Source organism: Maniola jurtina, chromosome 19 (assembly GCF_905333055.1).
Source record: "Maniola jurtina chromosome 19, ilManJurt1.1, whole genome shotgun sequence".
NCBI classification, from domain to species: Eukaryota; Metazoa; Arthropoda; class Insecta; order Lepidoptera; family Nymphalidae; genus Maniola; species Maniola jurtina.
Genome location: NC_060047.1, coordinates 8,851,611 through 8,868,440, shown reverse-complemented (window position 1 = coordinate 8,868,440; position 16,830 = coordinate 8,851,611). Strand labels below are relative to the sequence as shown.

General features: G+C 34.7%; 1 protein-coding gene and 1 long non-coding RNA gene across 4 annotated transcripts; one reads left to right on the top strand and one right to left on the bottom strand.

Moving 5' to 3' along the window:
- The first annotated feature begins 169 nt into the window (after window positions 1–169).
- Window positions 170–15,192, top strand: LOC123874919 (dolichyl-diphosphooligosaccharide--protein glycosyltransferase subunit STT3B). 3 transcript variants are annotated; one of them, XM_045920484.1, is made up of 15 exons: window positions 170–475; window positions 561–779; window positions 1,366–1,609; window positions 2,277–2,475; window positions 4,401–4,572; window positions 6,155–6,333; window positions 6,833–7,017; window positions 7,540–7,730; window positions 8,084–8,186; window positions 8,557–8,799; window positions 9,609–9,706; window positions 10,136–10,264; window positions 10,904–10,988; window positions 11,674–11,697; window positions 13,081–15,192. In XM_045920484.1, the coding sequence occupies exons 1-15, from the start codon at window positions 294–296 to the stop codon at window positions 13,153–13,155; spliced, it is 2,328 nt and encodes a 775-aa protein (XP_045776440.1). In that variant the 5' UTR covers window positions 170–293; the 3' UTR covers window positions 13,156–15,192. The 3 variants fall into 3 exon arrangements, with proteins under 3 accessions (XP_045776440.1, XP_045776443.1, XP_045776442.1); XM_045920487.1 differs by having other exon boundaries at window positions 11,674–11,709; XM_045920486.1 differs by lacking the exon at window positions 11,674–11,697.
- LOC123874925 lies at window positions 11,726–16,142 on the bottom strand. The gene is made up of 3 exons (XR_006798036.1): window positions 16,132–16,142; window positions 14,886–14,887; window positions 11,726–12,293 (listed from the first exon to the last, which is right to left on the bottom strand). It is a non-coding gene; the product is annotated as an uncharacterized LOC123874925 (long non-coding RNA).
- Between the last annotated feature and the right edge of the window lie 688 nt (window positions 16,143–16,830).

The following is a 16,830-nucleotide window of genomic DNA, read 5'->3' as shown; positions in this document are numbered from 1 at the left end:
ACCACAGATCTACAAAAATTTTATCTTATTTTAGTAAAATAAGCTTCTTCTGCATCAAAAGAGACACTATGGACGGTGTAGTGCACAGAACTTGAAATTCTTATTTATTTATTAATCTTGAACACATTATTTTTACATATTTACAACTGGCAACTAGTATTTTGAAAGAGAGACGTGTCAGTCAGCCAAAAGTCAATCAATTTCAATAGAAATAGTAGGTATTGTTGAAATTGATGTATGAGAATTAAATTATTGAATATCTAGAATAGGCGAAAATTTAATCCCTCTCCAAGATGACGACGTCGGTAGAGCCGACAGTGGGCAATGGCCGCAACAAAGGGATATTTAACAACATGACCGGCTTTAGTACATTGATCACGGTTACAGTTTTGACTCTAGCTTGGTTGGCCGGTTTCGCATCCCGGCTTTTCGCTGTTATTCGTTTCGAAAGTATTATTCACGAATTCGATCCTTGGTAAGTTACCTTTCACTCACCATGACACGGTCACGATATGTCTTCCCGGTGCGTTTCTTTTATAATTTTTGTAAACGTGTTTCAGGTTCAACTACAGATCTACAGCGTACATGGTGCAGCATGGGTTTTATAATTTTCTAAATTGGTTCGACGAGCGAGCGTGGTACCCGCTTGGGCGCATCGTGGGGGGTACAGTTTACCCTGGTCTTATGATCACATCAGGGTCAATACATTGGTTACTTCATGCCCTGAATATTCCAATACATATAAGAGATATTTGTGTGTTCCTCGCACCAGTGTTCAGGTATTTATTAAATTTTTATATTGGGTGGCATAGTGTAGTTTTATCTTGATTGTGTGCTTATCAAATCTTCTAAAGATACCTTGGTATGAGAAAAATCCCATTGACTATATTTATGTAAAGTGTTTTAAGTGAAGGGTCTAAATCAATTGCCAGGTATCTTTTTTCCCAGGTGGCATTATGAAAGGGATAGCAATATAATACTTAGTAGATCTGTCATATTAGTTTAAATGTGGCAAACAACAAAATTAGCCACAAATTGGGACTTATTCTGATCTCAACTAAATTTTAGTGTATTTGCATCTTTCTCTTACCAATATAATATAAAAAAGACAGACAAACTTAATTTAATTTAGAACTGTCAAACCTCGTGACTTTACCACCAGTCTTGTTTAAATTAGTAAAGTAGCACTATTTAGTCTTTAATTTAAATAATTTAAAACTCATTTTCTGGCCTTTTCTAGCAATATTAAAAAGAAAAAGATGCAGATACTCTCAATTTAGTTTAGAGAAAAATATACTAAAACAGAATCAACAAAATTTGCACCATGGCCTCTAATTTTTTTATAAATTAGTGTGTATTTTTTAGTGGTCTAACAGCAATAGCTACATATTTGTTGACCTCTGAGCTGTGGTCGCGTGGAGCTGGTCTGTTTGCGGCGTGTTTCATAGCCATTGTGCCTGGCTATAGCAGCAGGTCTGTAGCAGGCAGCTACGACAATGAGGGAATTGCTATATTTGCTCTACAATTCACATACTTCTTGTGGCTGAAGAGTTTAAAGAGTGGTTCAGTTTTCTGGTCAATATGTACAGCACTCTCTTATTTCTATATGGTAAGTAAGAATAATAAAATTTTCTGTATGTAACTCAGACACATTTTCACATAAAGTTAAAGTAAAAAAATATGCTCAAGTATATAATTATCAAATAATAATATGTTGCAAGCCTATATTTTATTTGTAAGTATTTATGGAGTGGAACTTTAATGAAAATATGTAAAATGTGTTATAAAACTGGCTTTAACTGTGGGGACTTATGTTTAGACTATGCAAATGACTTGTTACTTGTAAATATATGGTTAGATTTTTATTTTTTACTATAGATTTAAATCTATTAATCAGTAAAGTATCCTTGTTGTAAATTATGGATAGACACTCATTTATTTATTGTAAGTAGTTGTGACAGAAATTAACTATAAGTGCATTATCAATTTTTAAATTTATTGAAAGGAGCCTTTTTTAACCCCCAACACAAAAAGAGGGGTGTTATAAGTTTGATGTATCTGTCTGTGGCATTGTAGCTCCAAAACTAATGATCCAATTTAATTTAGTTTCTTTTGTTAGAAAGGTGGCTTGATTGAGAGTGTTCTTAGGTATAATAATTGAAGAAAATCGGTTCAGCCATTTGAAAGTTATCAGTTCTTTTCTAGTTACTGTAACCTTCACTTGTCGGGGGTATTATAAATTTTTAATTTACACTTGTTTAATTTAATTTTTTTAGGTATCAGCATGGGGTGGCTATGTGTTCATCATCAACTTGATTCCTCTGCATGTGTTTGTGCTGCTCATCATGGGCAGATTCTCTCAGAGGCTGTTTGTCAGCTATAGTGTGTTCTACATTGTGGGACTGCTGTTGTCCATGCAAATTCCATTTGTTGGATTCCAGCCAATCCGCACCAGTGAACATATGGCTGCATCAGGTAATATTATCCTTTGTTATTTTCTCTTTCTTTGTTGTATGCTTGCTGAGTCTACTGAGGGTTGCAACCCTTCCACAAGAAAATAAAAAATAATATTTTTTATTAATTTCTATCAGTACTTATGATCATCAAATGCATCTCCCACTGGTTCTGAATGTCTTTCTCCCGAGAAGCAAGAAATTTGGAGATCCTTCTTTCAAAGATTTGATGCACATAATTAAAAAGAAAGTAGTAAAAGCCATGTATAAAAGTAATTGAAATCCTGCACATTGTTGGAGAGAGCTGGAGGTTAAATCCACACGCTTTTACCATTTACATAATCTTCGATTGTATAATATACTTTTTCAGGAGCATAATTTTCTACATTTTTTACTATAAAATGCAGATATTGTTTTGGTAGGTTTTGCATGCTATGCATCCTCCATATAAGATCTCAAATGCTCAGACTTGATAGTTGATAGATGACTCAGACAGTTTAAATTTAAAATGAGACAAATCTCATTTTAGCTTTAAATAAAGTCAGAGTTTTTAATAGATTGGCTACTATCAACTGAAAACATTATTTAGGCTGAACTAATTTTGATGAAATTTCTATGTTAATGTTAAGGTCACTATCCCATGCATAGAGCAAATAATTGACATCACCACACAGACATCAAGGGTCCCATGAATGACCCAAATATGTAAATTCTATTGGATCTCAGCTTTATATGAAAGTTTTTTTTTGGAAATAATAGCAGTATTTGTTAACTTTTAAATATGTTGACTTTGAAAAATTACTTAATAACATGGTGGTGAAAAATACAGTGTTTGTTTTCATAATTTTTACTAGCATTTAATATTTTATGATGACTTAGTTTTATTAACAATTATTCAATAAACTATATTTACATCAATTTAAGTGCTATGAAATTTTTAACATAGTATTTGAAATAATAAAATTGTATTTAGTACTATACAACCAACATATGTGTATTAATTGGCTTGCAGTAAAATTCTAATAGGGTATTGGGTGATTGATAAGGCTTAATTAGTTAACCTTATCAATCTGAACAGTGTATGGGTGATATCTACTCATATGCATATCTTTCACATTCAACAATGAACGCTTGTAAACATTTGTACCTACCACAGAGATGTTTCGAATTTCAATAGGAAGAACTTCAAATAGAAATATGTAATTATTATACTGTCTTCATTTCTGATTATGAGTCTTATTTTAAATGACTGAATATGTGGATATATTTATGACGTTACAGTATAGTTACGTATTTGACGACCTCATGGGTGCAGAGGTGTGCGTTGTCGCCATTATAGTTATTGGGAGGTTATGAGTTCAATTCACAGCTCTGTCAATTTGGGAATTTATAATTTCTAAACTAGTGTGGGTTTGGGAAGTTTCGGCCGTGGTTGGTTATCATCTTGATAAGAAAGTTTAAGTGCGGAAACGTTTAAGTGCGGAAACCAGCCCAGAGAGAAGAAAGAAAGAAAGATCATAGCTTTATAATTGTTTGGGTTTTGTCAGTGACCATATATTATAACTACGTAGATGATGCCCGCAACTACTGAATTAGGTTTTTAAAAAATCCCATGGGGAACTCTTTGATTTTTCGGGACCAAAAGTAGGTAGCTTATGTGTTTCCCAGGGATTCAATCCCTGTGCACAGAATTTTGTCATAATCATTTAAATAGGTGGGCCATGAAAAGCTAGCAGACAGACACACTTTCGCATTTATAATATTATATTTATGGATTATATTATATTTATGGATCTGTAGTCTACCCAATTTCGTCATAAAGTTTTAAATGGATAGGCTGTGAAATGCTGGCAGACAGACAGACACACTTACAATATTAGTAAGGATTAGTATTAATTTTTTCCTATTTAGTAAAGTTGTGATTTATCGCCAACTTGTTTGTTTCAGGGGTGTTTGCACTGTTGATGGCAATCGGTGCTCTAAAGTACTTACACAGTCTGAATCCAAAGGGACAATGGAAGCAGCTGCTCATAGTTGGTGGGTTGATTGCTGCAGCGTTGGTATTCCTCATGGTTGTGTTGCTTACGTATATGGGTGTCATTGCGCCATGGAGTGGCAGGTAAGCTATTTCAAATGAAATCACATCATATCTATATCTTGTACTAACCATTTTATAAATCTAGTACCATGGGACCTATTCCACGTATTTATGCACCTTACTCACACACAACCTGTTCGGGGAAGCTGGAAGAAATCTCTGTTTAGAGATAAGCATTTCCTTTGTACATAGATTAATTTATCATAACTTTGTAACTGCAATTTTGGTACATAAAAAATATATATTTTTTTTCTCTTGCGTCTGGCTTTACAAAGATTAGCCAATGTCAAGTTTGTAGTCATTTATAAGTTAGGGAAACTATATAAGTATGGTCTTCGTCTGTGCCGGCGCTCGCCGACACACTCCGCGGCACCCCTTTAAAGCGCTTTCCAGTCAGCTCCACCACCAAAAGCACCAGTAAAACACAAAACCCAGCCACTTTTAACAAAAAAAAAAAAAAACACTCCAAAAAGGCAGAGCACGCGCGCCAGCAAACACCAAACACAGACGAAGTCTATCTTTATTGTGTTAAGATCTAATAATTTTCTTAGTATAAAATGACATGGTTGTCCTTGCTAGAATTTGAAGTTTATGAAGACACTAGATGCTGCCCGCGACTTCGGCCGCGTGGATTTAGGTTTTTTAAAAATCCCGTGAAAACTCTTTGATTTTTCGCGATAAAAAGTCGCCTATGTTAGTTTCCGGAATGCAAGCTATCTCTGTACCCTCCATCAAAATCAGTTAAACTGTTGGGCCGAGTAAAGCTTGCAGACAGACAGACACACTTTCGCATTTATAATATTAGTATGGATAGAATTGAATATTTGAAAAGCAACCACTTTAACTAAATATTATTTTACCTATAGCGAATTGCGATTTATTGAAATCTATGTTGTTTTTCTCTTATTTACATAAAATTTACTTAATAAAACTAACAGGAAAATGTATATTTATTTCGATGTATGAAATAAGCGTAGGCGTTATCATAAAACCTTGGATTACTTATTACAAAATTATACTTGTAAAACACCTCACCTGTGCAAACCAATTCAATAGGCGCTACATGTTATTACATGCACTGATATTTTACTATGGAAATGCTAATTACTTTGTCCTAGAGACTAGAAATAGCCCAGTATCGTCTGCTATATTAGATCTATCTGCTTTTTTTTAAAATACTTTTTTTAATTATGTAATTTATAGGTAGGTATATAAATTGTAGGTACGTAAATTAGTACCTTGAATTTTTTTTTTTCAAATTTACGAAACCTGATTTTTTAGCAGAATTATTACAGTATGAACTGTTTTCAATATGTGAATTATGAAGATTCTGTAAAACCTGCATCAATCATTATTACAATCGCAATTGTTATATTTATTTTATTTATATTTATGAAACTTATACAATACACAGGGCAAAAATGTTGTTATTGGCTAAATGTAGGCTTTTCTTGTTGCAACAATGCATTGTAGCCAATAGTGAGCGAGTGTCAACCAATCAGAGGTGATTGCGATCGTGATATTTTAGTGTCATTCTACCGCAATCGAGCAGCAGCTCTATGTTGCAAATCTTGAAGAGTAAAGTCAAAATGGTTGTCCACAGATTCTACTCCCTATGGGACACAGCATACGCAAAGATCCATATCCCAATCATAGCCTCAGTATCAGAGCACCAGCCTACAACATGGTCGTCCTTCTTCTTTGATCTCCACGTGCTTGTGTGCACATTCCCTGTTGGGCTGTGGTACTGCATCAAGAATATCAACGATGAGAGAGTTTTTGGTAAGTGACCCTATGTGTTTATCGTTGGCATACAATAGTGATGGTATTTTTACCAAAACTCCAAACTTATTTTCTATAGGCGTAATGGAAATAGTATCCCTAATCGTAATCTCAGTATAAAAGATTGTTGCATCTTTTTCTTTTTGATATTGCTAGAAAAGGACGGAAATAGAATTTTAAATTGAAAGATACTGCGTCAAGAATATTAACGATGAGAGAGTTTTTGTAAGTGCCCCTATATGTTTATGGATGGAATAAACATATAGGGGGATTTTTGAAAATCCTGCGAGAACCTTTTTGATTTTCCGGGATAAAAAGTAGCCTATGTCACTCTTCAAATCTTTAACTATACTCATGCAAAAAACTACATTGCAATGTGCTTAAAGGACAAATTTACATACCAATAAATTGACAAAATAACAAACACACTTTTGGATTCATAATATGGGTAGTATTTAGAGTCAACTTTCTCAAAATAACACCATGATATTATTTCCAGTGGCCTTATACGCGTTAAGTGCGGTGTACTTTGCGGGCGTGATGGTGCGTCTCATGCTAACACTGACCCCCGTTGTGTGCGTGCTGTCGGGTATAGCCTTCTCCATTCTGCTCGATCTCGTACTGCGGGAGGATGAAATGCCCACTGCGCCTGTGGAGCCTAATGACAAGAATCTCTATGACAAGGTATGTTACTTCTTCATGATTAACTCCTCGCCTGCTCACTACAGAGAACGGGTGTCCTCTCCGAATGAGAACCGGCTCACTACAGAGCTCGGATGTCCTCTCAGAATGAGTAGGGGGTTGACCATAGTCTACCACACTGGCCAAGGGCGGAGACTTGACACACTTTTGAGAACATTATGCAGAACTCTCAGGTGTGCAGGTTTTCTCACTATGTTTTCTTTTACCGTTAAAGCAAGTGAAATTTAATTGCTCAAAACGTACATAACTCTGAAAAGCTGGAGGTGCGTGCCCGGGATCGAACCCCCGACCTCGGAGTGTTAGGAGGTGGATATCCTTAACCACTAGGCTGTCACAGCTTACAAGAGAGGTATGTTACTTACAAGAGGGGAGATTCGGACGATAATTCCAGACAAAAGACTAAATTCTAGGTATGACAAAAGTTGAGACAACAAACTAAACACGATGATCAGAGTATAAAAAAGATACGATTGCAAATGTCTCAAATCTTTACAATTATCGCAGGCTGGTAAAGTAAAGAAGCGTGCCCCAGAACCGACAGCGCAAGCGGATTCAGGTCTCGGAATGAACGTGCGATCGGGTGTCCTCATTGCCTTCATGATCTTGCTAATGTTATTCTCTGTGCACTGCACCTGGGCTACATCCAATGCCTACTCCAGCCCTAGTATTGTGCTGGCCAGTTATGGAAATGATGGGTGAGTTGACAGATACATTTTTATAGTTCCAGAAATCTTTAGTAACTTTATTAGACTCTCTATTAATTCATTACCAGTAAATAAAACAAATCCTTCACCTCATCATCACTAATCTTCAGTAACTTAATCAGATCTTTTATCTTATTACCAGTAACGACATATTTCTTTACCTTGTTATCAGAAATCTTAAGAACTTGTCGTCAGATTATTATTGTTATGAGAATCCAAAATCCTCTGCCTCTATTGTAGAAATCGTGAGAAATTGTTGCATCCTACTATGAGGATTAAGGTTATTTTAAATGCGGTAGAACTTAATACATATATTGCGTTTTGTAATGCAATGTTTTTTTCAGATCACGTAAAATATTAGACGACTTCAGAGAAGCCTATGGCTGGTTATCGCAAAATACAGCTGAAGATGCTAGAGTTATGTCCTGGTGGGATTATGGTTATCAGGTAAAATATTCTATTTATCTCAGAAAAATACCCTGTTTCAAGTTGTGTTTGTTCGTTTTGATAGGTCAATATCCTTAACCTTCAAAGACAATGATTCAACATATTATGTTTGAGCTTATTACAATAGTGAGTGGTTACATCCACTGGTGTTTGTATAAGAATTCATAATTATTATTTAACTGGATAAGAAAAAGGTGCAACAGTTTACATAAATTCATGAGACTTTCAGCATATTTTGAAGTTGTATGTAAAGTTTATTTTCCTGTTAAATAAAGAGTAAATAAATAAAAATACGTAGTTAATAAAATACAGAGATGTTCATATGAGTAAGAGTGCTATCAAAGGCTAAAATAGTTTAATATTGTGTTAGATTGCGGGAATGGGCAACAGAACGACTCTAGTAGATAACAATACTTGGAATAACTCTCACATAGCACTGGTCGGCAAAGCTATGGCCAGTAATGAGACGGCGGCGTACGATATAATGACCATGCTGGATGTAGATTATGTGCTGGTTATATTTGGAGGCGCTATCGGCTACTCTGGGGATGATATCAACAAGTTTATATGGATGGTGCGGATCGCTGAGGGAGAGCATCCTAAAGATATCCATGTAAGTTTTAATACTTTTCTTCCACTTGCTCGGAAATTCCTTCATTATTAAAAAAAACAACGTCAATCAGGTCTTTTCGGTACGCAACGAAATAACACGTCAGCAATTTCCAACATGACAATAATATATTTTTTTTGGACTTATTTGTGCTAGCAGGGTTCCTTTAAGTGTATTAAAATTAGGTGTTTTTGACTATGCATTTATTTTTGTTAAAAATAAAACAAGGTAACGGTGTGATTGGCGCGAATGAAAATTAGTGTGGACGTTTTTATAAGTTTTCACATTTTTTTAATTTCCAGAATAATTCCTAGGTTTACTTGGCAAAATTGTTCAATTATTATTATTACCGTTGTCAAACATGTACAAACTGCAATGGTATTTTTGCAAAATTCAAAGGCTAACACTGCCTAGAAGGCAAGCTTGCTCGAACCTACACGTCACCTTTGCTTTTTATTAAGCACTAGAAGATGCCCGCGGCTTCGCTCCGGTTGGTGTTCGGTTTTTTAATCCCGTAGGAACCCCCGGGATGTATCCCAAGTTTGTAGCAATTTTCATTATAATCGGTTCAGCGGTTGGGCAGTGAAAACGCAGCAGACAGACACTTTCGCATTTATAATATTATAGTATGGATGATTGTCGTCAAGGGCAAGCCTGTATTGCAATAAAAATACTCCAAATCGACTTTTGTGGTGATCGCCACGAAAGCTGCAGCAGTGTATTGCAACTTTCGTGACGCTCATTACAAAAGTTAGCAGCTAAAAGTTTTGGCCAAAGAAATTATTTACATATTGATGTTTTTTTTTTACCAGGAAGCAGACTATTTCACGGAAAAAGGGGAGTACAGAGTAGATTCAGAAGCGTCTAAAACTATGTTAAACTGTCTAATGTACAAATTATCCTATTATAGGTGAGTTTATCTAACCACATAGAATAAATATGTTTTGATTTTTTTTACTCCTATACAAGTTAGCCCTTCACTGCAATCTCATCTAGTGGTAAGTGATGATGCAGTCTAAGATGGAAGCGGGCTGACCTGGAAGGAATCTGGAATGTACACAATTTATAAGTTTAATTTTGAAAGTAATAATAAATTTGAGTTTGAATATGATCTCAAAGAGTTGCCTTGAAATTTTACTATGTAGTCTTGAAACCGGTCAAGTGTGAGTTGGACCTGTACCTGTTGGTTTTTTTTTTAATTTGCATGGTGGCCATTTTGAAGTTTGCCATATTGGTTTTTTTTATTATTTAATATTGGTTTTTTATTATTTTTTGTTATAGCGGCAATAGCGTCCACAGGCTGATGATGATGATTATTACATTGTATTTTATTTGACAGATATGACAGCGGCGGCAGTCCGCCGGGCTACGACCGTACGCGCGGCGCGCTGCCCGGCAACCGCGGGTTTAAGCTTACTTACCTTGAGGAGGCTTACACTACCGAGCATTGGCTCGTCAGAATATACAGGTATAGATCGTTTCAACGAATAGTTCCTATGGCGTTATGTTGGCTCCCCTGTCTGTCTAAGTCATTGGCACCATATTGGCATGAGAAGACGCAGATTTTGTTTATTTTAATTTCATGAATGAAATGAAAATCAAATGAAAATAAACAAAATCTGCGTCTTCTCATGCCAATATGGTGCCAATGACTTAGATATGACTTAGATTAATAAATTAATCGACTAATAAAGTAGCTTGTAAGCTGTGACAGCTAACAAGCTATTTTATTAGTCGATTAATTTAAACAAACGATTTTTTTTGGGTTTTCTTTCATGGTTTATTGCGATGTCCTGGCACGGAAAAGAAATATTTCATTCATCCAAAATGTGATTTGTTCCGTACATAATAATTATGTACAGAACCCTAAAAGAGCGAGGCCTAACTCGCACTTGACATTTTTTTTAAAATATACGTGATTGTCCTGACACGGCAGCTCAACAACTTCAGTCAGCATATTTTCTTTCGTTCTTATTCGAGTACAAACCTTGATTGACAGAGTTCAAGTTCTTAGTTAAAAGAAATACTTTTCCGTAAAAAGAGCATATTTTTTTTAATTACCATTACCATAGTACATAAAAACGTCTAAGTGTAATATTTTTTTCAGAGTGAAAAAGCCGGAAGAATTCAACCGGCCTCGTTTGCCGTTGGCGAAAAGGACGATACAAACCAGCAATAGTATGTCCAAAAAGGTATGCTATAACAGTATTATTTCTATTTATATTAGTTTATACAATCTACATATTAGAAGCTAAATGGCTCAAAGCTGCATTCGCTGCTACTCACCTTTACCTCATCACTGCTACTTGATGTTCAACAATTGTGAGGAGATATTGAAAGATTCCTTGGCAGTCGTATCTTAAAGGCTCAAGGCCGCATTGGTGCAAATTCGAAGCAAAGCGAGGCATCTATTCAAAATTGTTCTCAAGTATACTGAAATCTGAACCTTATCACAACCCTTTAAAGTTCATATTTGTGTAGAGAGAATGAATGACTCGTACGCCTGGAACAAAGCCTGATATAAGGTTTAGTATATTTTGTAAGGTTTGGGAAAGTCGCGCCTAAATTATGAACTCCGGTTATAATTTGAGATATTTTTATTGAAAGGTATTATTTTCTTCAGTTTATTATTACCTCCACGCTTTACTTCTACATAATAGATAGATAGATAGATAGAACACTTTATTGCAAACAAAAATACGTGTAAAGGATCACAACACAGAAAGAAGAAAACAGAAAAAACAATTGTGTGCAAAGGCGGCCTTATTGCTTGGAGCAATAAGATATAAGAATAGATTTAAGAGTCCATTTTTAATTACTTATCTTTTCTGTTATATCTGCATAATACAGGGAACTGAGACATTGTTTTGATTGCAGCTTGCTTACGGTGTAGGATCGATGGTATAGTACAAAGTATATATTACTTTTATTGACTATTGATGTCGTGATTCAATAGCATAGTCCTTTTAACCTTTAGCTAACCGGATTAATCAATTTTAGTTAGTTAAATTAACGTTTTTAAAATTTAACTGATTGTGCATTTACGATTGCATTAGTTCTTAGTTAATCTGTATTAAAAAAGTTGTCGTTGCTTGGCTCTTTATGATTCGTCGGTAAGTTCACTACGTAAGTCAAAATTAGCATCTTTACAGGAGAGTCACAAAACCTTGCTATTCAGAGGTTTGGAATGTTTGATGTATACCGTACAGTTACTTTTTATTCTTCTATTGGATGTTTTCTTGTTTCTGGTTGCCAGAAACGACGCATCTCTCCACTCTCTAGCAGAGTCTAATGAATCGCATCAATAGGTATATCAAAACTGGCTTACGTGGTGTTAGAACTTAAGCGACGATATTGAAATTTAAATCTAAAACAAATGTATAATGCATACATTTTGAGAACGCACTCGCCGTATTTGATCTGTGACAAGTGTTCGACATGAAAGTTGATACATAGAGCAAATATAGCGTGTGCGTTCTCAGAATGTATGCACTATACTTTTACATATAATTTTTATATAAAATGTCAAGCGACGACAAACTAAAACGATTGCGAATTGTAGTATATGCGCATGCTCTTTAACTCAATTTCTAACTTTGTAAAACCCACCTTAAAATTATTAATACAAATAAAATAAAGTTAACTTTGAATTGACACATTCCAAGGCATAGTCCGTGCATGCATGTTGTTAAATAATATAATTTACTGTGTGAGTTTGCTAGGTTACTAGTTTATAATACATACCTGTAGTTAGAAGTATTTTAAGTTCCTCAGAAGCGATTGGTTCAATTAAGATATATCTATACGTTATCAAGAAGTTACTTTATTTTTACTGCTCTTTCGTGCTGACATCGCATTAGGATATTGGTTAAATGTGGGGAAAAATATCGATTACAGTGTTTTGTACTAGATGATATTAAAAAAAATCCATAAATAAATCAGAATTTCAGGATTCTAAACACTGGGTTAACAAATTTTTTTTTTATTTTTTTTATTTTTATTTTTAGTTTTGTATAAGCGTCATTATTTGTAATACTATGTTTATGTGTCGGTTTCAACGAATTTTTATTTTATTCTATTCTATATTCTCCAGGATAAAAAGTAGCCTAAGGGTGTTCTCGGGATACAAGCTATCAAGGCTATGATAATGTTACAAACAGATAGACATATTTTCGGATATAAAATATTATAAGTACGGAAGGATGGATATATTCTGTAGTCTAGTTCGGTTTTGTTCGTTTTGTTCTATTGACCTGACTGATTATAACTTTTTTTCCTGAACAGACCTCAAAAAGGAGAAAAGGCGTACTGAAGAACAAGCCGACGCTAGTGAAGGGGAAAAAAGTGACGAAGTTGTAGTGATGCAATTGAGCGCGCGGCCTAGTGATATAATCATATCTGTGGTAACTATGCAGTTTTCTTCTTTTGAGTGATAGTCTATGGTATAAAGCACATAAAGTGCGTCAAAATCTAGTTCTCTCGGAGTGAGTGGGATGTTTTAAGGTGGATGCTACGGCTCTGCCCGCAAAATTCAAATTTAATTTGGTTTTTTGCAATTTGTAAACTAATACGACTACGTAGGCTTATGGCATTTTAATTGCACCAATGGCAGTATCATCCTAACAGGTTTATATAAAAATCTTTATTTGAAACGGTCCAGTTTAAAAAATTTGCTCTAGTATCGACTAATTTGTACAAATTCGTACTAGTTTAGAATTTGCGAAAAACCACATTAAATTTGAATTTTGCGGGCAGACCCGTTGCATGCCCCTTAAACTTGTCCATTGAAGTAAATTAGTACCTACCCTATAGGTACATTTATTTTACTTCTATAAGAGTTATTTTAAACAAAAATCATGTTCTATGAAGCTGTCAAAATTAGTATGGCGCTGGACATCAAGTTGCAAGCAAAAACGAGTTGCAGCCCGCAAACATTTTTTAGTAGTCGATAAATTGTCGTACTATAATTATTCTACTGCATTCCTATCTGCCAATAATAATAATTGTTTCATTAACAGTAGATCCTTGATGTATAATTGCTGTTACGCGATGTCGACAAGCTAAAAATTATTGAATTTGTCTTATAATACGCCACTCACTCGTTTTCAAACAGCATAATGTTCTAACTACACAGATGCGCTTTCAACTTGCATAGAGGTATACTTCATGTAAGATACTGAAGCAATGCGTGCCATAGCGAATGCGTCTACGCTTAGTATAAATTTATAGTAAAGTTGAGCGTGTTACGTGTGCGTCACAAACGAGGGAGAGAATGCATGAGTGCGTGCGTTATTGCGTGCACCAGAGCGTTTGACGCATGCGCTAAGTTGAAAGCGAAAAAGTGTAGTTCGACCTAACAGAAGTTCTGCGTAACCTATACCATAGATAACAGTGTTTTTTTTTATGTTCCATAGTTAAGAGTAATTCTGACGAAAATAATAACGCAAGTGAGAATGTTGTGCTTAATATTTCATTCAGTTTGTTACGAGTAGATTTGTCTGTTACGTTTTTGATTGTATGAAATAAAGCGCCCAAGTTAGGCTAAAAAGCCTAACAGAGCGCCTTTATTTTAAGCTGATTATTATACAAAATATACAATAGATATACTATTTTAGTTTAATATATATATATAAATATATTTAAGCAAACGACCCCATTTGTTTCATTATTTTGATTCAACGTTCAACAATAATAATACTATATTATGCATAATAACTTATAAAAACCTTTGAACGGCGATATAAATATTTTAAGGCATTTTTAAGTTTACTGAAGTCATTAATAACTTTAATGCAACTTTAGTGAAATTAAACGTCTACAGTTCAAGTTACTTAATATGTGCAGGTAAATGGTATCAATATAAAATACATCGCGAATAATGCCGGTCGGTAAATATTAAATTCGAGTGATGAATATATTATAAGATAGGTTAAAAATAATAAATATGATTTCTACTAACCGGCATTATTTAATTAAGGTTGATTCATGCTAAACTGTACCAGGACCTGTCCGAGGCACGGACTTGCTCTAGCATAGGTTTGTTTATAGACACTACATATTGTCTTGTACGTTCCAGCTCTCGTTAACACGGCTATAAATAATTAAAAAGTCAATCGAATCTAAGTTACTTACTATTTATATCCAAATGTTATGTACTATGTCTTATATACGCTGTACAATGTATAACATATCGTGATAGCTCGTACCGAGTTATTCTGAACACTGCTGCATACTTACCACTGATACGGAGTATTTGATCTATGACTGACACCAATCCTTTGTGTATTTTAGTCTGTTAGAGATGTTTCTTGAATTTTAGAAGGTTATATTTAAATTATTTTACACATGCTTGCATGGACACTGGCATAATCCACAAAAATAATAATGCTTTTACACAATACGTAGTGTATTGTGTAAAAGCATTATTATTTTGTACCACTCAATGTGGTATAGACTAAAAATAATGCTCAAGTTGAAACACCCACGTAAGGTTTCTTACGCAAACTTTCATACAAACGCGTATTATTCTATTATTTGTTATTCTAGATCTGTAACTAAGCCTCATATAGATTTATATCTCCATTATCTATGCCCTAAAATAATAAAAATCAAAATATATTTATTTTGAAAGTTATGACCTTTGAAAAATCTCCATATTAGGGCAAATTTTGAGGCAACTTTGTTCGTAAATAAACTAGAAAATTGAAAAATTAACAAAGTCATGTCACAATTTTACTTTATAATAATTTCAAAATATGTCTTTGGCTTTTTGTGTAAAAAATGTCTTCTTTTGGGAAAAGTAAGCGTAATTCCAAAAGTCGATTAGAATTTTCCCTTTGCCGTTTTTGACTAAGAAATCTTGTATCTTAAGCAAAATTCATTCACCCGGCCTCTCTCGGGGTGAGGTGAGGCTAGAGGGAAATGATGACACGATAACGTTATTTCCTTCATCTGTCGAAATAGCAATATACCTACCAAATAGTTGCCGCTACCGTGAACAGGCTCTTAAGTAAACAATGCAATGAGTGATTCTATTTACCATCCAACTTTCTTCTTAGAGGTTAACGCTGTCTTGGTTATCTCCTTACAATCAGTACAAATTAGTTCGGCCTCCACCTGGCGTCCGGTTCTGGACCCATAATATAGTTAATATTTAAAGAGTCCTCAAGCTAGGGTTTACTAGGAAAGTGGTGACTTCCCGGTCCCTTTGTGATGAACAAAGTGGTTGCAATGCATTGACCTTGTCTTTTCGGATGAATTATTATCATACTTGTTGTATTTAACTAGTATTTTAACGCTAACTACTGCGATTTTTATTACGAAAATCTTCTAAACTATATTGATCACCAAGCTAGACACTTAGCTCATTAATAGCTTTACTAGTTTAGCTCATTAATTAACTTTTTCCCACCAGAGCTATGATAAGCTAAGATATGAAAATAAAGTGATCCTTTACACACAAGTTCTCGCTACCTCCTCATACAAGTCTTGATTCAACTCGCACATTCTGACTCACAGCCATTTGGTGGTCAACTACCAAAGTAGGTACTTCTTCATTTTAATTGGATAGGTCTCCTCATGCACCACATATCAAAATATATTTCGAACTGCAATAAAGAAATACACTTACCTGGGTATTGTATGGCAATCTTTCTAACTGCTCTGAAATCTGAATCGAGTCAATCGACCATTCGATGAGTTTAGGCATAGTAAACGCATGTTCGGAAGGGGGGAGGGAATGTCTACGTCCCGCTTTATCTGAAATCTTACGTGGCGTTCTGCACATCGAAACGCGGCTATGTTCAGAGGAGTCATAATGTTTGCCGATTACTCTACCTACGAGTAAAATTGGCTCTCAACGTATTTTCTAGATAAAGCCTTCTGTCCATGTAAGGGTGTTTTTAAAAATTATTGTTCGAAGAGGGTATCGTGTTTGTAATTACTACGTCCATTTGTATATTTAAATAGTATAATTAATGTACTAGAAATTATTATACTTTGTCCTTTTTAAAGCGCCGTGTTTGTTCTGAATTT